General features: G+C 46.1%; 1 protein-coding gene across 1 annotated transcript in view; it reads left to right on the forward strand.

The window, feature by feature from the left end:
* The window catches only part of NRG2 (neuregulin 2), a gene marked incomplete at its 5' end in the record, with an annotated part of 162,215 nt that overhangs the window by 122,591 nt on the left and 14,803 nt on the right, over positions 1-24,821 (forward strand). Inside the window, 2 exons of the mRNA XM_080353003.1 lie at positions 5,638-5,758; positions 15,635-15,693. Of these exons, the coding sequence (XP_080209129.1) occupies positions 5,638-5,758; positions 15,635-15,693 (180 nt within the window). The remainder of the gene's footprint in view (positions 1-5,637; positions 5,759-15,634; positions 15,694-24,821) is intronic.

Genomic DNA, 24,821 nt, shown 5'->3' on the forward strand with positions numbered 1-24,821 from the left:
TCATGTGCATGTGTAAGAAAACTTGCGTAATCATTGACGGCCTTTCTACATAGATGGATTATGTGAAAGTCCATATGGCAGTGCCAGTGCCTGTGCCTCTCCTCTCTGTTGCCCTGACGTTGTTTGTCCCGAATAACCTAGGTGTGTGGTGGAAAATACACACTCGGAATGACTACAGTGCTCTGAATCTCTCATGTGTTTGTGCTGCGCTGTCCTCACTGACTGGGACAGCAATAATAAAACGTGGCTTCAGATCATCTGCAATCACATCTGTTTTCCCTGTCCTTACCTCTCTATTCCCTTCTGCTTTATTCTCTGCCCAGGGACTGAGACCAGCTGGAGATCTTGCTGCTCCAGGCCTCCTTGCAGGAGTTTTGTGACTTGCTTGCCTCTGTGTTTGCAGAGGCTTCTGTCTTAGGGGCTTATTCCCACTGGTCTTATTTCACCATTGCTTTTCTGTAGCTTGCCCCATGCATGCTCCCTCTTTCTTGCTCTTAATTCGTTGAAGTACTTGGGGAGGCAGTTGGTACATGACTGATGTTGCTGCACAAACCCCCTCATCAACTCCCACTGGCTTCACACAAGTCCCTTTCCACCCAGGTTGCAGCTCGCTCTCAACACTGCTACCTCACTTATTCAGATATCTATTTATCTCAGTAATTTTACGACTTTCCAAGCCATTTGGAATAGATAGAGTTGTGTTGGAAGCTGAATGAAGGACTTATGCTACCACAGCAGCCAATAGGGAGCAAAATCTGCCTGGTACCATGCAGCAGTTAGCGCAATCTAGCTGTGGGAAATCATTTCTGGATTACCACGCACACCTGAGTGTCATTTGGAGCAGAGGTGAATGAGCGTGCATGACTGCAAATAAACTGTACATGAGGCTCACTTACCAACACCTGTCATCAAACTGCAGATGACCCAGGACCAGGTAGATATTTGTAATGGTGTTTCCAGTGGCCCAGGCCGGTGGGAGAATACAGCTATATATGAAGTAACTGAGTGGAAGGGTGTCACATTTCAACATAGGCGCAAGTAACATTTTCTAAGTGAGACGTTTCACTTCCGTCTGTCTGAATTGGCAGAATTGGTCTGAATTGGTCTCTCTATCCTTGCTCCCAAACTAGTTGCAGCTACTGCCCATGTGAACACAAATTCCCAGCTGCAGCAGCATCTCAGAGCAAGCAGGCACCTTGGGAGGCTCCGGACGCAGTGTTACCATTCAGGAGTGAGATTTCAGGGCTGTAATACATAAGTGTCAGCATTCAGTACATCAAAAATCAAAATGAACATCGGGAATTACTATGAATGGAATAGAGAACAAACCAGGGTGACATAAATAATGTGTACAGGATGGTCTCCAAAGGCAAAAACAGAAACAGAGATGGCACAAAGAACTGCAGCCAGGTCAACTTCTGTGTAAGAAGCTACAAAGGAGATCATTGCTTTCCAACTAGGGAAGGAGATAGTGACTGTGCCTGTAAAGCTATGGGTGGCACAGAGGAAATGAGTGGGATGATCACTGTTTTTCCTAATACAAGAGTTAGGAAGGGTCAGGCTTAAAGGAAGTAAATGGAGATGTGTCTTTGCTCACTGTGTACATAACACTAGAGCTCTTGTCACAAATATTGTGGATGCTACAAGATTAGATTTGTTCGAAGAGCAACTAGACACATTTGTGGAAGAGAAATCCACTAAAACCTATTAAATGTAAAGACGCTGTAGTTTTACAGAATCACAGAATGGTTGGGTTTGGAAGAGACCTCTGGAGATCATCTAGTCCAACTCACCTGCTAAAGCAATCTAGATTGCACAGGAATGTGTCCAGGTGGGTCTTGAATATCTCCAGAGAAGGAGACTCCACACCCGCTCTGGGCAGCCTGGGCCAGGCTCTGCCATCTCAAAATAAAGAAGTTTCTCCTCATATTCAGATGGAACCTCCTGTGTTTGCGTCTGTGCCCGTTGCCCCTCACCCTGGTGTTGGGCACCACTGAACAGTCTGGTCCATCCTCTGACACCCACCCTGGAGATATTTATAAGCACTGATCAGATTCCTCTCAGCTTCTCTTCTGCTGAACAGCCGCAGCTCTCCCAGTCTCTCCTCATAAGAAAGGTGCTCTAGGTTTGTACTCTGAGCTGCTCATCCTAGGCAGCCAGAAGAAGATTATAATTGCATGTTCATACTGATCTTCTTCGTTAAGCACTGCCTGTTTCCCACTGTCAGAGACAAGATATTGCTTTGGTTTGACCAGTCCTGCTCAGCTTTTACTCTTATAATGGCCTGTATTTCATGACACTCCCTTCTCATCAGGGAACTGGGCTGTCTGCCTCTTTTTGTAGCATTTTGTACATCTCTGCTGCTAACAAACGGACCATAGGGATATGATTCTGTGATTCGGTTTTAAAACAGTTTGTGCTTCTTTGGGAGAAAAGGCGCGATACTTTCAGAAAACAAGATTAAAAGATAATGACATTAATAAGATGCTTCTAGGAGAATTGGTCAACCACATATTTTTCTGATAGGCACAGCTCTGTTAACAGCTCTCTTTCTAGAAGGGCAGGACATGTGTGTCCCAAGACTCATTCATGTCAGTCTCTTTTTCATTTGTTTAAAAGGAACGGAATTGTTTATATGAGATCACAACCCCATGCAATCTCTCGCTGGTCAGCACTGTGATTTGCTCTGGTATCACAACGTCACACAGCACTGCATCTTCCCATCCACCTTTTCTGGTGGAAAGGGTGCTTTTTTCATCTGAGGTGTTGGCTGTGAGCTGTTTTCATTTGTCCCTCTCTGTTCCTCTCTGCTCCTCTCCTACTGAGGGAAGGCTCCCTCCAGAATCCTTTCCTGTAGGATTTATGATGTGAGACTTTGCCAGATGGATTGTTTTGCTTGCCAGCAACTGGTATATTTGATGGTTGCAGGGGTGACAGACTCCTGCAGGCTGTACTTGTTCTTCATCCACATGCCTTTGAATTTGCACCAGTGCTTTGGTTCATCAAATTCCAGTGCTCCCTGCTCCCTGCATGCCCCAGGAGGGCTATGGAGCAAAGCAGGCGGCTCCTACCAGCACAACCTGCAGCCTCTCATGGAATGCGCAGCACAGCCCCTGCACAGCTTGGCTCTGACTGTGTTTTGGGACACAGCCACATTCTGCCAGTCTAGGCTTTATGTTCGTGCTCATTTTTAAAATGGCATTTGGTGTTAAGGCTTGATTTAGGTGACTGGATCAAGCAATAGCTAAAGGAGAGGCCTTGCAAAGACAGGCCAGGTGCTATGACACATCTTTTGAGCTCCCCTGTCTTGAACCTGCAGCTCTCTGCTGACCTTAGAAGAAACATGCTACTTTCTCACAAAGGTATAAATTATACAGACTTGTTACAAAGGCATTGCGATGGCTTTGGCTTCTAGTTCCCATTAATCTTAACTGGAACGGAGCACTGAATTTCCCTACAGAAGTTTGGGAGTTTTCATATTTGAGGACTTTTTGCAAAGACTTCTTTGATGGCTCGGTCAAGTCATCATTTGCTTTTAAACCCAGCACATACTCCAGTATGTGTACACCGCTCTGCACATTTGGCTCCCAGCTGACTGGCGTTACATGCCCTAGGAGGGGAGCAGATATTTGCTGTCCCAGGACCATGTGCATTTTCAGTCTTTGTTGAAGTATTTGCCATATCTGTTTTGCAGAGCACTTCGGGACAAGTTGCTCTGCCATGGATATCTGTGAAAAGACAACCTAGAGGCAATGGTTAATCAAGGCAAAGTATAGAAATAGCTCTGCTTGGTGCACAACCCCAGCTCTGTCAGACAGTGGAAGGTGCTGACTTCCCTATGGGAACAGGAGACAATGGGGTTGGACAATGCATTGGTTCAAGCAAAATTAGCAGTAATCTTGGCTCTGCCTTGAGCTGCGTGCAGGTAATAGGGTGGGATACTCCTCCTGTGCTCAGCCTGATGAGCAAACTCCTCATCCAGGGAGGTATGGACCCCATGCAGTTAGAGGTAGTCCTAAACACAAGAGATCCAGAACAAACTTGCTCATGTGCCAAGGATCACCCAAATGTGAGAGGCTTCACAGAACACCGGGAGCCCTCCTTTACCTGTGACAGCCTGGACGTGTCCTGCGGGTGCTGGACCAGAGCTGGAGCTTGAGAACGGGGCCCGATCTCTGGCAGCTGGAGGCAGCAGGACAGGCACCCACAGCAGCCTCCGAGCCTGCTGTGGAGCTGGGACGGGCACGGGGGCTGCCCGAGGTGTGGGGAGCAGCCCCGGCTCCCTCCAGGGCAGGCTCTGGCTTGTCTCGCTGCCTCTCCCGTGGCTCTGACGAGCTCCTGCCTCGGGCTTTGGCTCCAGCCTTCTTGCTTGACTCCTGTGGCAACGAGGTGCTCAGTCTTCAACAGCTGGTCTGAGATCATTAGCCTCTCCGGGAGGTTTGTTCATGCTTTGGAAAACAGAATGGATGAGGGTATCTCCTCAGAAACATGGACTACAACATAAAAAGCACTGGAAAATAGGTAGCAGCCACACTGCTGGAGATGCAACCATGTTAGAGTTTAAGCAAAGTGGGCAGTCCAGGAAGGGGGACTATCTTTAAGGAGATTAAGTATTCAGTTGGAAAAAGCAGATGCTTTTGAGTGCCCAGCTCTTCTGTTGGCTATGTAAAGATCAATCTGCAATCCCAAAAGCTGGTCTGCTTTTGTAACCTGTATCAGTTGCTCTAACGAAAGGTTTTCCCTTCCTAGAAGCCTTTGTTTTGCCTATGGAGACTCTCTGTTTTGGGCTGTAAGTTTGTCTCTGAGTCATTCAGAGACAGGAATTGCACTGGAATTCTACAGAATACTGTCAGTTTTGTTTGCACCTTGCATGGCAGGAAAGCTTTTCTCCAGAAAGACTTTGGAAAAGCATCGGTATCCCAGGGAACTTGAGTCATGCTGGCTGCCTCTCTCTTAGCACAGACCTGGGCTGTCTGACTTCTACTGCTGAACTTCTGCTTGGTCTCTTGAGGCAGCCCCAATGGGGCACGACAGAGAAATGCTCAGCAGTAGTGGGGGGAGAGGTGGAGCTGTTCTTGCTTGCGCTGGACCTGTTCCGGGGGCAATGGGGGCACTTGCTTCTGCCTCCGAAAACTCATTTACTCCCAGGATGTGAAGCAAAGAAATGTCCCCTGCAGTATCTCTGGATCTTGGTCCAGTATCACGGTGTGAGTCAGGCCTCAGCAGTGTGCCACCGTGACTCTGAGCCTCGCAGCACATGTTCTTCTGACCCTCCCGCCTGCCCGCTGCTGCAGGGTTGCATGCTTGTGTAACGGGATGGCAAGGAGAGGTAAGAAAGGGGCACTTTTCCCTACAGCTTGCCAAAAAGATTATCTTGTCCTGACACGCTGCCTGCTTAGAGGAAGGTGTGTCCTCAACTCCTCACTCATCTGGCCACTTTTCCTGGGAAAGGAAAGGTCAAGTCACAGCCCCAGGACCTGGAGAGGTGAAGGTCTGTCTAAAGGCTGAGGTTTGTAGTGCTGGGGCTTTTACTTTGGCAAACAGACTAGTTGAAAAATATCTAAGAAAAGAGAATTCCCCAACAAAGGATATAACAATATATATGTTTTGTTTTGTTTTGTTTTGTTTTCCCTGCAGTAACCACAACTCTCTCCTCCTGGTCCGGGCATGCAAGAAAATGCAATGAAACAGCCAAGTCCTATTGCGTCAATGGTGGGGTATGCTACTACATCGAGGGGATTAATCAGCTGTCTTGCAAGTAAGTGAGTGTAGTTCTTGTGTCATTATGGAAATTACTTGGCTGGGGAAGAGAAGACCTCTGTGCAACTGTAGGAGGAGGGGTAGCTCTCACATTCTCCTGATGATTGCAGTTTGAGCTGTGCAGGTTCAGAAAGGGAGACTAGAGAGGAAGGGGTGGGGGAGGAGGGTTCATATTTTCCTTTTTGTGTGAGTGCTACTGTCACTTTTCCTCTTCCTCTAAGAATATGTTTGTCCTGGCTGTTTCTTTCCCTTTCCTCCCTTTCTCCTCTGCAGCTTCAGGGAAGGCTGGCTCCCTTTTCCTCTCCCTGAGCTCGGTCAAAGCTCCACATCCCCCATTGACACATCTTGCTCTCTGAGCAGGGGGGTTTCCCCAGTGCACAGCCACCTCCTTGCTCCATGACAGGAGAGGGTTCCCTGCCTCTTACCTCTCTTGTCTGCACCTCATGAGCCCAGGAGTGAGTTTAGTACACCGCTGTTCACCACTCTGTGCCACTTTGTGGCAGTCTGCGGGTTGTTTATTGCTCCCCTTCAAATATTAAAACCTGCAAAAAAAAACCTCAGGGAGATATATTAAGTTATCTTTAAAAGGAAATTTCTTGGAGAGGTTAAAGTTGAGCTGCATAGTGTAAAGGATGTGGAATGGGATGTGAGACCTTTTCACCTCTGGTTCAAATCTATCCCAGCTAATAAGCCTGATAGCATCTCACAGCTCACCCTCCAAGCCTAATGGGGACTGTGAGTAACAAGTGCGGTCTGATTGCTGGTGGTGGAGATGTAGGTACTCAAAGCACACCTGTACCTGCCCCGGGGCTCCATGGAGTCAGCATGAGGTGCTACCCTGAGTGTGCATTCACTGAGCAGGTGCCGTCAACTTCAGAGCTCACCTGGGGATCCAAGCATCCCTGTGCCTAGCTTGGAGAAGCCCAGAGCTGACTGTTTGCTCACTGCGTGGCCCAGAGACATCCATGGAGACACACAGCCAAAGATGTTTACAACTGTGGATCTCAGCCTCGTCCCATTGCCACTGTGTGGTGGTACACTCACTGGATACCTCAGCTCCTCAGACCTTGGAGGATGCATCTGGACAGAACCATCACTCTTCCCGGAAGGGCTGTGAGCTGGATTATGCATAGCACAACTCCTATCTTCCCTCAGTACTTTTTTGATGAGTCCCAAGATACCAATTGCTAAACCCAGATGGGAACTGAACGGATGTGTGTGGAAGAGCAGTAAAGTGTTAACCAAAAGGAGGTGCTTTGAAGGTCTGAACTGTCACTGTTCATGTGTCAGAAAAGACAGTTCTGCACTAACAGGAACTCAGGGGACCCTAATGCCTTCCAAACAGTATAGTCATTTCTGATCTTACTGCTTTAGGAGCTGTCTGGATGTTCATTCTCCTTGGATGTTTTTATCATTAAGTCATAGACTGAAGATTAGAAGTCCTGGCTTTTCAAGTGGTGTAATTTTAGAGTTTCTGAACTCCAGAAGACGTTAGTTAGTTATTTGGGGATGCAGAAGCATTTGAACTGAGCATATGAACATGTTCTTTCCCATAAAATGGCTTTCCAATAACATGGATGATTCCTGAGGAAGGCTTATGTTGGATAAATGGACTTCACATTTGCTTGACTACAAACTAGCAAAATACTGAAATATTTCACAGGTCCCTTGTTGCGCCAAGATAGGAGATCTGATGCTGTGTTCTGTGTAAGACACAGCGATACAGATTTGGAGGAGAAACTAGAGGATGCAAAGGTGCAGGCTTTGACCTGTGTTTCTGAACTCTAGCATGGGAGCCAATCACACCATCCCTCTGAGACATGAACATGGAGGAGATCAGTAGGTCCTTCTACGCACAAATGCCTTGGAGCCAGAGGTCAAACAAAAGCTGCGTGAGCATCTTGAGCCAGGAGCAACACATGTGTCCATGTGCTCTTCCCACTTTGCTGTTCTGATGGGAGTCATCAGGGCCTTGGAGATCTTCTGGCACCCATGTGATGTTACCAGCCTTACCAATACCGGATATCAGAAACCAGAATTTTAGGGTGCTCCTGTTCACTACCTGCCACCATCCTCTAATTAGATTCCTGGAGCGGATTTCGTTCTTCAGCTATCCACAAGCACAGGAGATCCTTCCTTCCTTCCTGTAGATGTTACCTCGCACATTCCAGAGCAAAAAGAACAGCTGAGTTCTCAAATGATTTATTCTTCTGAAGTGGCTCATGCTTGATTTGTTAAAGATATCACTTAAATTGGCAGCTGGCCTTTTAGTATTATTTCTTAATGGGCTTCCCTGAAATGTGTTCCTCCTGGTCTTTTGAGTTCTGGGGAACAAACTGTTTGCCTGTATACCCACCTCCTCCATCTCTTTTTCAATACACTTCAGCCAGACCTTAGACAATGCGTTTTCTTCACTGGAGAAGATCCCAGAATGGACTTGGAGCGGTTCCAGAACTCGTGTCTTTTTTTGGATTGTGTGCTTGTATAATTTTTTTCTTAGTTTGAAGTAAGTTCTACACATGCCAGTGTCAAAGGAAACCTGGACATGATACAATCTGTGCTGTTATCCTTACACTGCAAACAGATCACCTGGAGTTTAGATGGGAGAAATGTGATCTGCATCAGATATTCTGCAAATTTTCAGCATAAATCCAGGAAATGACTGAGCCGCACACATGCAGGATTGACTCAACAGCCCTAGTAAGCTGAAAAGCCCCAGGGTCTTGTTGACAGGAACAGTTTCTTGATCCTTCTTCAGACTGTTTTGCTTAGAGAGGCCTTACGAGTGGGACTGGTTTCTCACCATAACAGTAGGGAAGCGGTGAGTTTAAGTAGAGGAAATTCCAGTACCTGCAGAAGGGATGCACACGGGAAAGTCGCAAGGTCTTGAGCTGGACAGGGACACAGAAGAGCGGTGACTGGCTTGTTGTGTCCAGATAATTGTAGCACTTGGGATGCACAGCGGCCTCTGATCTTGCATCTGCCTTGGTCCTGGGGCCCATTGGTTTCTTGGCACAACTTAGAGCAGTTTGAGGCTGCTCTAATCTTTTGTTGCCGTGTGCCATGCCCCACGAGGTTGTGTTAATGTGTGTGTCACAGCAAGACTGCTCTTCTTCCCAGGTAGTTCTTGACGCATGTTATCTACAGGTGGGGTCTTCCCAGCCAAACAAAGGAAGAAAGCCAAGTCTCATCACAGCACAGTTCTTCTCTGCCCACTTAAAGGTGCTTCGTGACTTTTTTGTGGATGATGTAATCGAAGTTGCTGATAGCCTGGGCCAGGATCTTCCTAAACTGCATGGGATCGGAAGACTTAAAGTGCTTTACAGAGCAACAACCCCAATCGTGTTGGACCGCTTGTACTTGCAAGAGTCAGGCTGAAGGATTTACAGAAGCTGACAGATAGACAGACTGTCTGGGTTTGGGCTGACAGCATTGCACTGCGTGAGTGAGTGAGTGAGGTCAGAAGCCTGGAGGACCTCAGACAAAAAGTGGAAGTCAAGGAGAGTTTAAAAAAGAGCAAACAAGAAAAAATCAATTCATTTTTAAACTAGTCGATGCATGAAAATCACTGATTTACAAAATTATGTATTCACTTCCTAGAAACTCATTTGCTTACCTCCTCCATGTGTATTGTTTCCTGCAGATTTCCCCAAGGAAAGGGAAAGATCATTCTGAAGGGTTAGCCATGTTATCAGCTCCTCTGCGCTTTTCCAGAGCACCATTCAAAGGGATGAACATCAATCTGGTCTCGTACGGCATTGATCCTGCTGGCAGCACAGGTTCCTCAGCTCGCCTGTGGTGTCAGGAGCTGTGCCATCCCCCTCAAGTGAAACTACTGATCTGTTCAGCACAAAGTGCACATTGCACAACCACGAGTGTGCCGCTTTTCCATGGATATATGAGCAGTTCTGTGAGGAGATGTTGAAATGTCCCTGGAGATGAAGGCTGCACAGTGTTGAGCTAGGGGTGAAAATTCCCACATCCTGTTCCAAATCTCCTGAACCAGCCAGGACTCATTCATCGGGGTTTGCATGCTGCTCGAGTGATGAGATTAGGTGCCTTTTTAGGTTGAAGTGGCCCCGTGCAATGCTTCCTTTTTAATGCATGTATAACTATAGCAGACCCTTGAGAAGCATCAGAGTGTGGAAGCTGATCCTGCAACAGTGGGGCTTGGAGAAGACAACAGGGCACAACAGCTCAGCTCCTGCTGAGCATCCACAGCTCAATCGGGGCTGTGCTGTTGTCTTCACTGAGCCTAGAAGTGGGTGTCCTTGTGGTTTGGACTCTACAGCAAACATGCCTTGATTAGCTGCTCTGGATAAGGCCTCTGCATTTATTCTGGTTGCTTTTGTTTCTTCCCATCAGTGGTTTTGTGGAGTCCATCCTATTGCAGTTCTCCAAGAGCCTGATCATCTGGGACTGGTCAGGGGACAATGACAGAACTGTCTTCTTTTTCAGGCCTTTGCATAAATAAGCAACATGCTTGAAACATTTCTCCATTTGCTTTTATCAGTGCATTGTGTCCTCCTGCTACAGCTTCTTCTTATCCCATTATTTTGAAGTACCTGCTCATTCACATTCCTTTATAACATGGATGAGAGCTACCAAATCTTTAATGAAGATCTGGGGGAGAAAAGGAAGTGTGCCAACCCTTGCGAGATTTAGATCAACCGGGCAGAAAAAGTTGTGCTTCCAGCAGGAACATTATGATAATGATGCTACTAATTAATAGTAGCAAATATTAATTAACTATAATTATTGCTTGGCCCTGGATCAGGGCAAAATGTCAAAGATTCTCAATTTTCCTAAAAAGTGCTCTGCAAACAACATAGAAATAGTGAATGAAAACTTTTTGAGATGCTTTCTTTGGCTGATCATCTTACTTATTTATTTCTTTTTTTTTCACCATGTAAATATTTGGCTGCAATTCATCCTGAACCCAAAAGCAAAACTTTGTGGGTGTTTTTGAAATGGGCTAAAAAACAGTCTCAAGGAATTGGTCAAAACTGAATTAACTGAACATTTTCCAGCAACAACTGGATCTGTATAGAAAATTCCCTGGCCAGCTTTATCGAAGGCAGGTACAAGTAGCAACATTTTAGATGTGGCAAGTGGATTCTTTTTGTCTTTAATTTTCATGCACCTGGTTAGGCACAAAGGGATGGAGTTAAACAAGTGCAGTCTTGAGGGTTCTCCACACAGGCCAGAGAGGGGACAAGGTGCTGCCTGCAAAAGGTTGGTGTAGCCTTGTGCTTCCCCAAGACCATTCCTGTGTATACAGCCTTGTCTGCTTCCCTTGGCCTCTGAGGAGAGATGCTGGGCCTCCATGATGCCAGTAAGTGGATGAGCAAGTCTAAAGATATTTGCCACAATAGTTCATCTTCTCTATTGTCCCTGCAAGAGCTTTCAAAAGGCAGAGGGACTTCATATTGCCGGGATAGGTAGCCAAAACCCTTTGACTAGGGTCTAATGTGCAAGAAAAAAAGGATGCCACAATCAAAGATCATTTCATGGCTCTAGAGCAGTAGGAGGAGGAGGAGCAGTTGCATTTATACAGTCCTAAAATCACATCCAGCCACAAGGCTGATGTGAACCCCAGTGAAAATGGGTTTGACACCCCTGCTCTAGATCTTAGTGAGCCTTAACTCTCAGGTATGTCCCTCAGACCGTGTGCTTGGCCACTGAAGAGGACCTGCCCACAAACCCTTACCAGGGGCAGCAGACTCTGCATACAGAAGGGTCTGGACTGGGAGACCCATGTGCCATGCATGCTCGAAATTTCTTTCCTAGAAGTCACACCTGGAGCTGTAGTAATAAATATCAAATCATCTTCACCAGCCTAGAGGTATGAGATGGTTAAAAAAAGGAACCATAAGCATTGCATTCTTTAAAGGTCTCCTAGTCACTGTTGCTGCCAGCAGCCTTGCTTCTGAGAAATCAGGACCCAGGGATGCCAGAGTGGCACATGTGTCTTGGCAGCTTCTATGCTAGCTTGGGAGGCGACAGAAGGTGCTCATGTTCATGAGGGCTTCTTTTCTGTCACTTTACCGAGTGCTGATTCACTCGTAACTAAAGATGAAAAGCCCGAGCTGTCCTAGACACACAGAAGACCAGTTATCTACTGCCTTCTGTCTAGAAAACTCTTCTCCCCACCCACGCTAGGCTGACTGCAGGGATCTCAAGATGGGCTATATGGTAGCTGTCATGGCATCAAAGCTTCTTCGACACTTTTCTGTTTTGCTTTTTCACTTCTTTCCAGCTTCTTTGTCTGAGTTTTTATTTCCTTCCACCAATTTTCACATGATTTTCAGTCCTTCCTTAAGAGCACGCAGCTTCCGTCACACTTCAGTTCCAGCCTTGACTGACCTCTCGCGGATGTGCACCTGAGACAGTTTTAGCTCATTTCAGACAAAGTGCCCCTTTTTGAGGTGGGTAGGACACTCGCTTTGTTCAGCAGCACCCCTGAGGCCCTTCAGTGTGTTTACAACACACAGGAAATTTCAGATCCCAGGCAAATAGGCAGCATGTTGCAACATAAACTCGATACTCTTGAAGATTCTGTGAATCCTGACTCTATCAGTGGTGATGAATAAACTTCAGAAATGATTGGGAAGACACCTTCTATTTGGATGCTTTGCTCAAACCCCAGTGCAATCTCTTAAAGGTTCCTCCAAAGTCACGCTTGCCCAGGGCTGTGAGTCTGCCTCACCCAGCTGCCCCAGGCTGGTGGTCTTTAATTGCCAACGGAGCGTCTTCTCCACTTTTTAGCACCATCTCCTTCTACTTCATCACAAGGAAATTCAATAGGCCTCATGTGTGGTGGTGACCCCTTGGGCTGGGCTTTTATTGGGAGCTGTCTGGGCTCCCTTCTATTGAAACGACATTACTGGTATGTCTCTCTTTCCTGTGCTTCAAGATGAACAACCATGAATGAGAACAGACGGTGAATTTTTCAAAGATATTTGCCCGACCAGGGAGACAGTTTTCCAGTTTCAAAAGTGACTTGGACACTGAGAAAACTAAGTGTATGACTAGGTTGTTCAGTGCAGCCTCATGCAAAGCCATGCCCTTAAGTTATCCCTGAGCAGTTTGTGGGGCACAAATAACCCAGCGCGCTCACACATGGAGGTGTTAGCACAGGTCCTGAAAATCAAGTGCTATATAGCACAGAAAACGGGTTTGGTCATGGGCAGTGAGAGTGCACCAGCTTGTTTGCTCACTGCAGACCTACCAAACTGCAGTGAACGCCGCCAAGAAATCAAGTGCCAAAGCCACATCAGCCATGTAGGGCCTTCTGAACCTTTCTTCTGTGAGAGGAACAGCAGGTGAAATGTCCCCTGGACACAGGGTACTCTGCCTTGGAGAACTGGGAACTTAATTCTTTAGGGGAAGATGGACAGATTTGGAGCTGTGGAGGTGTTGAGGTGGAGAGGGACAGTAGATGGGATGGAGAGATCACGCAGCCTTTTATTGGCTATATCTTCTCCTTGGACCGTGCTGGATTCAGAGGTGTATCTGCAGGTCCCCTCTAGGCATCTAGCATTGAGGCTCAGGCTACCTCTGGTGTACCAGCAGGTTGTCTCACAGAAGGATGGCCTGGTGACTCCTCAAGTCCTTCCCCACATCTCTTCTTAATCCCACCTCTCCTGTTTGGAGAGGAGCCATCCAGTTCGAAAAATCTGTATCCTTGCAGGCCTGACAGATAGGCTGGTGTACCCTTGTTCCATACAGCTGCTGCAGCTGCTGAGAGCCCCTAGCACCCCCTCACATGTCATGATGCTCACCTGCTGGCCGAGACTAGTCTGTGATCAGGAAGAACTATTAAAAATCAAGGTTTTCTGGTCATAATGAATAGGGAAGACTTCTCTAGATTCTACTTCTTCTCCCCAAGGGAACTAAATATTTGGTGAAAAAACCCTGTCTTCCCTTAAGCAAGTAGACAGAAGCAGGTATTAATTTCTCTTGTTGACTTTTTTTATTGCCCCTGGAGTTGCATATCTGTAACGTGCCACCTAAATGTAAATCTATCAATAACAACAAATGTTGCCATAGCCCTTGAGCAAAAGTACAGACATAGTCTGCCAACAAGCTTTGGAGCTACAAAGCTTTGGTCATATTAGACATCAAAGCCACACCTTCCTCATCCCCTTCAGTGTGTCTGCAGACTGGGAGCAGGTGTTAATGTACCTAATGCACTGCCCATGTGGGGCCAACAGTGACCTGGATGAGGACCTGACCCACCCCACCATGTGTGCAGGTTGAGACCAGTCATCTGACACTGTCCCAAGGCTGCTCCGGTTGTTTGCTGTCCTGTGCAGTGGACTAAGCCATTGACCTCAGGCTCAGGCCTCTGGTCCACGTCCTTTTGGCTGGGGCGTCTTTCAGTCTCTTCCTTGTTGACCAGCTGGGACCTGCTGAACACTGAGGATCAGTGCGGTCTTGTGCAAGGTGTAGAGCCTGCAGCCCTCCTTACCCCAGGAAGATGCAAAACAGCTGTTAGGATGCTAGCTATAATGATAAAAACCCCTTAAGCTCAGAGGCAGGGGAGGTTGATTGAGGGGTAGGGAGGGCGTTTTAGGACAGACGGAGCTGGGACTTCAAGAAATCTAGGGATAACTTTGAGGGACTATCCAAGAAGGTCAGAAGAAAAGATGTGAAGTGAAGGAGAGAAATAAGTGCTTGGGGGAAAAGTGTTTGCCCCCCCACAGCTGAGCTCCCATCGCTTCCCAGGTTCACCCGCAGCTGTTCACAACACGGAGTGTGCGGCTCCTGCTGCACCCGTGTGCGGTTCAGCAGCTCCTGCTGCACCCCTGCCCACGTCCCCCCACTCTCCAAGCCTGGATCAGACTGAGAGCTGCTCTGGGGAGCTTTCGAGCCTTCATCCCCAGGGCACCATCCTTGCCACTGCAGCATCACGCTGATGTATAACTGGTGTGCCATGAGCTGGCATATCCCAGCCTGTCACATAATGTTGGTCACGATAGCCTGAGAGAGCCTCACAGTTGGGCAGCAGGACCTGTTTGGTTCAGCTTTCTTCTCTGTCCCTTTCTCTCTGTTCACACAGAGACTCTGCGCATGCTTTCTCTCTAAATGCAATGTAACCCTTTTCCCTGGAACATCCTGGGAGTATTTCCGGGGTGGAAAAATGGGAAAGCTCTTGCCGTACACAACATACACTGTCGCCTGAGCCGCTGCTCGTCACTCTCTGGTGCCTTCTGCCAGTCTTGTCTAGATAGCAGCTCCAAGAAGAGTCTCTGGAAGTAGCAGCCAGCCCATGTCGATTTTCCTGCCAGCTGGTGCTTCTAGCAGGTGAGAAGGAAGGAGGCAGGCAGAGGAGGAAAGGAGGGGTTTGGCTGGCTGCTTGAAGATCCAGGCCAAAAGTAGAGCTGGAATGCTGCAGGTGCCTGGTTAAAGCAAAGTGGAGAGTTAATACACGTGTAAAGCCTTTATTTTTTCCATTCATCACAATGCACTTTTTATTTCTGACCTTAGCCTCAAGAATGGTGCCAGACATGTTCTGTGATTTCTCCCCTTTTCCCCTCCAGATGTCCAAACGGATTCTTCGGACAGAGATGTTTGGAGAAACTGCCTTTGCGATTGTACATGCCAGATCCTAAGCAAAGTATGTTTGAAGACAAAAAATGCACCACACTACTTAAAACCTCACGGGCACAGCGGTGGATGTAGAGTGGTCTAGTCAGGAATGGCTTTTGGTGTCAGCTTTGGGCTAGGGCTTAGGGACGCAGGTAAGGGTGCAGGCTGAAAGCAGAGGCATAGAAGCCAGGGAAGGGATCAGAAGGGGCCTCAATTCAGTCTGTTTGGGTGCCATTTTGCTATCTTGTTTCTCTCCTTCTGGTTTTCTTTCTTCCGGTAGGTGTCCGATCGAATTCACAGGAGACCGGTGTCAGCATTTCGCAATGGTCAGCTTCTCCAGTATGTCTCTTTCTACTTCTCTCTCTCCCTGGTTATTGTAGCTCTGTGTCATGTCCTTAAAGCAGGTTCTTCTGTTCTACAAGAGCCCTCTTCTGTCTTGTGCGCTCCCAGCTCTCCTTGGCCATAAGAAGAGCTGTGACCGTGTCCAAGAGGAGAGTTGCAGCTCTTGTTATCTCCCCATTTGTTAGAATGGGTTCTGCTTTCATTTCTGATTGAACTTAATGTTGCTTGCTCTTCTCATACAAAATGCAAATAAGGCACAAGGTTATGTGGTGTGCTGTGTGAGAACAGTTTGTGTGATGAACTCTATCTGCTAGCATTGCTGTCTCGGGATGGACTATTGTGAGAGGGTGTGTGAATCTCTCTGTACCAACTGAGGAAATCACAGCGAGGGCTGTAATGGAATTTCCCCTGAGGTGAGGTGGTGTTTCTGTTTCCAGAAGCTAAACCAAGCATCAGTTCTGTTCAGGTGAGATGGTTGGAGGCTGGCTCGGAGTCACATCCTGGAGCATGAGCAGAGGGTGGGACAGGGCACATGTGCATACCTGGAGGCCTAGAGGTCACGCTGGTGGCTGTCACTGTCCCAGGGCTTCCCAGCCCTCACTGCCATGCAGGATATGGGCTAAATCAGGCTATATCCCTCCTGGCCACAGAGATGTTGCTGTCTCTCCTAGGGGGTCAGACAGCTTTGCATGAGAGATTGTATCTAACTGTAGTGACCAATCCTTTAACCTCGTATTCATTGGATGTAAATACCCCAGAGCCCCTCCACTTAGTACCTGCCACTTTCTACTTCCCAGTTCCTATGGGGTCTAGGTCTGCAGCGATGCCTTACTTACAAACATCATTAGCCCGTTTTGTTCAAGGCGGATAATTTTTCCAGGTCCATATTCAACCTGTGTCCCAGCATCAGTGGGATCCTGGGCTGGGTAAGGACTGACTTGAAAGGAGGCACAGTTACGGTGCAGGTCGTCAGCCACGGTGACGCTTGTGTGATCTGACCCGGCTCCATGCTGGACGGTCGGACGCCACAAATGATGGTTTTAAAAAGAGCCACAAAAGAGGCTTCGATAGTGAGAACTAAAGGAGAAATGCCTCTCAGTGATGCTTCATTGATTGCTAGTGCCCCATCTCCCACCGCTCCGTAAGAAATCCTGCAGTCCTCATCCCGAACTGGCAGTAGCAGGAGTCTCATTAGCTCATGCTAATAGCTGGCAGTGCTTGCATTAGACTCCCTTCTACAGAGTATACAGACAAGATGCAAATGGGCTTTGTGAGGCCCTTGGGACAGCTTGATGTTTTTACATTGCCTTTTGTTCCAAATTGGCTTCCAAATTTGAAACCTCAATTGATTTATTCTTACAGACTGAAACATCCAAGTAAGCTCTTTTTTAAATGACAAAAGAAAATGTTCTGTTTAGATCTTTAACCTGATGCAGAAAGCTTTACTTTCTGCTTTGAAGCCCGTGATGTGAGGGACCCCTGCTGCAGACGGCAGTGGGATGCTCATCCAACGAAGCCAATTCATAGCATGTTTCATAAGGAGGTGTCCAACAGGCTTGAACGTTATTGCTACTGTGCTGCAAAACCAAAGCAAGGGTGAAAATGAGTTTTATGTCAGGAAAATGCCTTTTCGGAACATTAATGGCAAGAGTAAACAGCGTGTGGGTTGGTTGTTTTATTTTTCCCTAGCCTGCAGAATCCAGCTTTTTATGGGAATGAGATTTGTTTCAGTTTTATTTGTGTGTTAGAGGAACGATGCCAACTTTCAAACCAACCTATGTACATTTCCTTACCTCAGTTCTGCTTCGACCACAGGATAGTAAAGTAAAAACAGCTCAACAATCCAGGTTACCTGTCTGTACTTGGATAAAAAACATCTAAGAAGATGATTCATGTGTGTTTATAGCTGTTTTCACTTTCAGGTCACAGCTGGGTAATACATGTAGCAGCAACACTGCAGAGGGGTATGCACTGAGCTTGCTCTTCTTCTGAATAGGAAAAGCATTTCACTTGAGTCTGGACTGCTTACTCTCTGCTTTAATCAACAATTAGGGCACAGTAGAAGTTGCTGTTGCTCTATAATTCACATAGTGATTCATCCCATATGGGTTCTGACAGGTCAAAAGCTGAAACAGATTAAATGAGATTATGGCATTTCCACTGGAAATAAAATAGCTCTGTCCTGATTCATGTTTGGAGAACATTGCTAGCACTTGACAGCTACTTAAATAGTAAATAATGACACCTATACTGGTGTTGGTTTAAATGCATTTGAAGTATTTTAGGTTTTCGGGCCTAGATATAACATAAATATTACAATATGACTGTTAGTAGGTATATCCCAGGGTTGATTTCTCTCTTGCTAAATTTAAGATGCTGTTCTGAAACGATGTGGCAGATACTTCATCGAATTTGGGCCAGAGATGGTGCAGCACCCGAGCGTCACGCCAGATGCTGCCCATCTTCCTTCTGGGAGCAGCTTCCCGTCTCACTGGTGTAAACCCTTAGTCAGGTTTCTCTCAGGTAAAACTCATCTTCTCTAGGAGTTCAGGCTCTCTTTGTCTGCTTGGCAGGTAGCCGAAGATGTATTTAGGCAGGTTTTTCTCGCATGTGATGTTTCTTCATGTTGCTGTTACAACCATATGACCAAGTGCCTACTGTCAGACTTATGCCCTACTGCTGGAAAACAAAGAGGGAATGTTAAAAATGAAGGGTTTTTTCTGTGTCATGCTCACACTGTTGCTATTTCCTAACAGAGGAACTCACTAGGAATTGTATTATTGGGCGAGCTTGGAGACCTCCTGCTCTGTCCCGGCTCAGCCCTTATTTGGATGAATAGCATTTGCTTTTGCTAGGAATTTGCAGCAATGGAAGTCAAGCAAGTATCTCAGTGGTTGATTCCCATCTGCTTACAAGAAGTTTACATTTTGTTTTGCTTGCATTGAACACAAATGGAATGGGAAATGTATCGAGATACTGGAGAAAAAAAGCAAAGCATTCCAAAAAAGCTACTTATCTGAGAAAATGGATGCACCGTGCAGACTAGCCTGGAAAGCTAGACCTGTGAGCTGTGGTACCTGTGTCAGCTCTAAGCCAGCTTTATGCTAAGCCTGCCTTAGTCTAAGCCACCCTGATGGTCTGTTTCCTAGCAAGACTCATGCTGTAAGGAGATCTAAGGCGGCGTGTTTATTTTGCGCAGCAGTGGTGAGGTGTGTGCAGACACTGTGCTCCCAGCAGTCAGCAGATGGACATATCTGAGAAGAAAAAGGTGACCTGATGCTGACTGAAGCCTGATTAGATCCGATATGAAGTTCACTGATCTCAGCTGGTCTCTGTGCATGCTCTTCTACCCACGCATAAGGAACTGGCTGATGGATCAAGGTTAGAAGATCATGTTGTCTAGGCTTTATGTAACTTTTAAGAGGAAGGTCTTATAAAGGCTGTACAATATAACCGAGGGACGTTAAAGAAACATTTAAAACAGCTTTAATTTATACTGAATGAGAATTAATGGTAGTGAACAGAAAGGACAGTGATTGTTTGCAATTACTGTAAAAAACAGAGGAAAGGCCTGGTAGATGAGAATACAGATAATGTTTTCCATGAGTGATGAGTCATTAAATCATCTTACTAAAATGTTTTTCACATCAAGAACTCCATACAATTATATTTGCAGATATAATTAATATATGTACTGCATTGTATATATGCTGGTAAAGTCATATCATCTGCTAGTTTGGGCAGTTAGATCTTGCAGTTTTGATGTAAATCCAATGAAAGAAGAGGGCTGGGAGATCCTAATTCCAACAGTGACCTGAAGCAGGAATCCTCCGTGGACCTGTCCGCTGGGAATGCCATGTGCAGGCAAGGACCAACCAGCTGTACTGGCAACTTGAGTCCACATCATGAACTCATCTTCTGACCCCTGTTCTCTCTGCCCCTCTCTTTGCAGAGACAGTGGAGCCAGATCGTCATTCTTTTTCTAGTGAGCTTTGAGACATCTGTGTTAGATGTTTGAGTCCAAATTCACACCCCAGACTGCAGAGGGTTTGGCACCCAAGCCTGAGCGTTTGGCTCATCCAACTCCAGTACTGCCATCGGGACGAGACGTGTCACCCTCCAGAGGTGCCAAGGGTGATGAGGGTCACAGGACTAGCTGTCAGACGCCTCCCAGAGCCCTGGTACAGGTACCTGCAGAGCCACACATGACAGGTGTCTCTGGCTGTCCACGCACTAGTGAGAACAGAAGCTTAACACAAACAAACATCACAGCCTGAATGAGTCCATAGCATTAGTACCCAGGGACCGATTTGCCTCTGCAGACAGATCTTCATCTCTGCTTACCCATGTGGGTTAAAAGTTCAGCAATATCCCAAAAGAGGGAGTCTTTCTAATATGAGAGCTTCTAGTAGGTACTGGAGACTTACCCAATTGACAGCTGTCTCCTGGGTCCAGTTTCATAAGTACAACTATGTCCTGCAGCTCTTTCTAGAAGACAAAAGCATCTCCAAAATCATCCTTCCTTTTTAAAAACTGGTTTTTTTAATTATTATTTTTTAAACTGTGCTGTCACGTGAATCTTACAGCTGCCTCTACTACATCAGATCAACACCCAACTCTATCTTCTCTCTTCCAGAAGAAACTTTTCAGGTCCTTGTAAAAGCCTGCTGGAATTTTACTAATAAGTTGCCAGTTTTTGGACTGGATGGTTGTAAAGATTTTGTAAAGCATGTTGGCAGCTGTTTCACTCCTGATGGGGCCGAGATACTGAAACTGAAACATCATAAGCAGGAACATTTATACCTTCCCTAAGTCTGTGCAGTTGGATTCTTTCCACAATTTAGAAATTTGGGATGAAGTTTTATGTTTGTACTTGTGTCTTGTATGTGGAATCTGAAATTGCATCTTAACTTCAATATTTATTCATCTCTCAAAATACTTGTCGCTGATCTGGAGGACAGCTGTCATACCATTCATCACCCTGGTCAGTGAAACGTTTTCATTTTCTGCTTGGTGACCTAATTAAAGTTGGATTCTGTTCCCTGCCTGTAAATGTACTAGAACAGAGCTGACATTCATATATAATGTAATCTAGCACATTCTCCATTTTTACCCCATATCTCATTCTTGGTTTCTTTACAAAGCTCATATTAATTCATAGTTGGAGTCTTCCTACTGATCTGCTTCGGAAGCACAGAGCAACATTTTCTGCTGTCCACTGGGAGAGCAGGCTTTCTCTTCAACTTTGGGCTCCCCTAGGAGGCATCAAATCCCTTTTGAAAGGGAAGAAAGACAGCTACTCTTGGTGCATGGTACTCAGTGTAGCCATCTGGAAACCTGGGAGAGAAGAGCTTGTACATGGAAACCAGAGCTTTGCAGATGACAATTCTGCTGTCAGCGAGTGCTGATACGAAAACATATCCTTGTTGTATCTCCCAGGGCTCTTTAACTGTAGCCATCAAAAGCTTACTGTGACGGGTCTACCTCTTGACTGATTCACTGCATGGCAGGACATTTCTCTTATGTAGGCATTATAGATTCCTTCCAACAACAGATAACAAGAACGGGTACTTCTGAGATGAGACCCATCATCTGTTCCTGAGCATCTGTCGCACCGTCACTGGGTATGATCTGTGTAGTGATCTCAGCAGAGATTCCTGCCCTATCATCCTTTTCTGTAGATCAGATCACATTTTCTGTAGATCAGATGTCCGGGTCTTCCCATTAGCCATTCTTTCCAAGGAAGTTGCTTTCATAGGGCCCTTCCAGCCAGAAAAGCAGAAACTGATTCTACCTGCAGTGCCTGTATCAGGCTGTCTGAGCTGGAAATAGTATCATATGTTCCCCCAGCGGCACACAAACTGGCTCCAGCACTGACCTTGTGTGGAAGCAGAGCAGCGCAGGTTTATCAAGCCAGAGGCTTCTTGTTTTCCTGAGGGATGATCCCATTTGCTCTGTAGTCACCAGGCTGCAGCTGGAGGACTGTTGGTCCTCACCCTGACATGTAAAAGTGACCCTTCTGGCAGGTGGAGTTTGGATGCTTGCTCCGCACACTGAAGTGAAGTGTCCCTATGAGCAGATGGACAAATCTATCACTTCAAGCACTACTGGAAAGGTCCAAATCTTAATTTCAGCTTCTCTGTTCACTTCATTTTGTCTATTCAGTAGTTTTCTACCTCTTGATTCCAAAATGAAAACGATAATTAGAAGAATGCTCCTTTTTTTTTCCTATCTGTTTCATCCTCCACCTCTTCACTCATCTGAATCCTAAAGCAATATTTAGCAGCATTTTAAATTCCACAAGCATTCTGCAGCTGCCTTCCAATAACATGATAACTGCTGGCCACTTAATTACAGGGTGATGACTGCACTGTGTTGTGGCTGGGTAATTACAGTGCCTTTGTGGTTTATCATAACAGGGCTATTCCTCTCCCCTTCACTGCAGTACAGGTTACCCTTTGGAATCTCCTGAAGTTAATTGCACGCTAATCCGCAGTAGCTTGCTAATACTCTGTTGTTACATATCTGGACCCTTTAGGCCCATCAGTTTTTTTGTATTGATACAGTACTGGACAAGCTCAATGGCTGTGCAGTTTATGGAAAGTTTAGAGAATTTCTGTGCTTGGAGATCCCATGTGTTGCCCAGCCCTCAACACAACCGGTGTCCTTTGTACCCAGCATCATGGGACTGTCTTGCATTGCTCCTTGTAACCCTGGGGGAAGCCTGGACCAGGGTGCTGCAAGTATCACTCTTGTTAGTACAGTTTATTATCAATAGACTGTCTTGATGGTCCTCATGTGTCCACTTTGTTTCATGCCTTGGAGCTTGCTCTGTGATTCAGCCTCTGGGAGACCATGCGGTAACTAAACATCTTAATGAGGTTCTTAGGCAACCTGAAATCCACATGAGCAGAGGCCCAGTTTTCACAGCTGTTTGCTACTGCTTTTATCCTTCTCAATCATCCTATAAATCTACAATTCAGTGTGAGCCATCTTGTCTTAAGGTGTTACTCCTATAAGGATAGTTTAGATTAAATGCTTTTGTATGTTCATCTTTTAAAGCAGGCAAAATACATTATAAAGAAAAACATAGTCACAGACTCACTGCGGACCAAGTAAGCATAGGAGTTTGTCTTCTGTGTGATGATGAGAAAAGAATCCACCACAAAATTTGTGACAGTGGGTCCACAGAATACCCGCTCTACTGGTAGCACCCAAATCAAACTGAATTTTTTCTTTCAGTCCACTTCAGATGAACGTCAGCCTTTGGAGGACTTGAGTGTGAGATCTGTGCATCTCTTAACTCCTCAGCACAGCTTTGAACAGTTGAGTGGTACCAATCTGCACAATGGGATCCAACCTGAGTCACATGCAGCTGGGATGAGGAGTGTGGAAATGAGACATTTTTGTCATCTCTTTCATTTTTTTTCCCTTTTTCCCTTCCTCAGTTCTCCCATTCTTGCTGCCTTTCTCTGTTGGACAGCCTTCTGTCATACATACTGTAGTTAGGTACTTGAATATTTCCAAACTACTGGTCCAGTCTCCTTTGGGATCGACACAGAAGAGCCTAGCTTAGCTTTTAGGTATAGGAAATAACATAAATACTACATTCAAGAGACCAGTAGATACTGTTTCCTTAACACTGATGGCTGCATTAGGAAGAATGCGTTCTATTTTTAAGTCCAACATTTTCAGAAAGGTTCTGCAGGCACATTTGGAATGAGATTTTTTCCAAAAAACATGTCCCCTCTTCAGATGGTCTGTGGAGTCTCACAGCAGTTTGGGGTGCTCAGTGCCATGACCAGAGAGCGTGTGTGGAGTTCAGACAGAAGGCTGATGATGTAAGAAAAATAACAGGCCCATTTCCTCAGCCTAGAGCTGCCCACTCAGTGCTGTCTCACTGCGGTTTATTTGCCTGGTATCCTCTGGATGTATTGCTTCCAATAGAGTTTGTCCCGTGGGAGTTGGAGAGAACTGCTGCACTCTGTCAGCACTCCTGGAGTGTATCAGTTTGTCTCTACAGAGGGGATTCATCCGTTTAATTTTAACTATCCCAAAGGCTCCCCCGCCACAAGCCTGAGACGCAATGCACCATTGCAGCCACCTCTGTCAGTGTGGAGCGAATCACCATCTGAAGGAGCTGGAGAACTTACCTGGACCTCATGCTTCCCTCTATATGGTTCATGGCCGTAGAGGGGACTGTTGCCAAAAGGTTTCCAGGCATCCCCAATCTAACTGGGAAGGTGAGTAAAATGCAGGTTGACTGAACGGTTGTAGGACACAGTGTGGGTGCGACACATCATGCTGAGCATCTTCTCCTCCCGAAGCTTTCAAAGATGTATTACTCTTCCTGATCAACCTCTTAAAAAAAGCAAAGGAGACTTCTTTTGAGCATGGTATGCAGAGATGTCTTTTGTTCCAGACTAAAACAGATTGCTGTCTCTAGGAAAAATTTTGTTTCTCAAACATGTTTGTTACCAAGCGGTATATTGTTGATATAAAATAGGTAGGCACTGTGTGGTAAGCCATGTTTGTGAGGATGATGCCCTTCTGCTGAATGCAGAATGATTACATTTTGAAGCAATGTTTTTCCCAGAGCTGGGGTCATCTCATTAGCCTCTGGTTTGTGATGTGTTTTGCAATTTTGAGCAGTCTCTTCTTTAGAGAAGATGTGAACCCTCCAAATCCTTGCCTGCTCCTGAAGTGTCTCCTCTCCCACTGTCCCAGCACAGAGGGCAATACCTGCCAGGATGGGAGGATCTCCTGAGCAGGGGAAGGGGAGAATGGCTCCATATTCGATGTGTTTGGTTATGGGAGACAGCAATGCCTGTAGATACAACTGGCTGACACTTCTCGCCTTGCTTTCAATGGCTTGGTGTGCTACGAGTGCTTCTCTGCATACCATCAAACAGGTGGTTTGCTATTATCATCAGTGGAGATAACAGAGAAGCAAAAAATGGCATGATGTAAATTTCAGTAGCTCCCAGTATGGGTCCAATAATTCCTTTGCTTTTTCAAGGAAATTGACGTGTCATCTGGGGGAGTTTTCCACTGGAAATATTAGAGAACAGCCTTGCAAATCCCACTAAGTGCCTCAAACGTGGTTTCTCTCCTGTTCATAGAAC

This window comes from Nesoenas mayeri (genome assembly GCF_963082525.1).
Source record: "Nesoenas mayeri genome assembly, chromosome: 14".
Classification (NCBI taxonomy): domain Eukaryota; kingdom Metazoa; phylum Chordata; class Aves; order Columbiformes; family Columbidae; genus Nesoenas; species Nesoenas mayeri.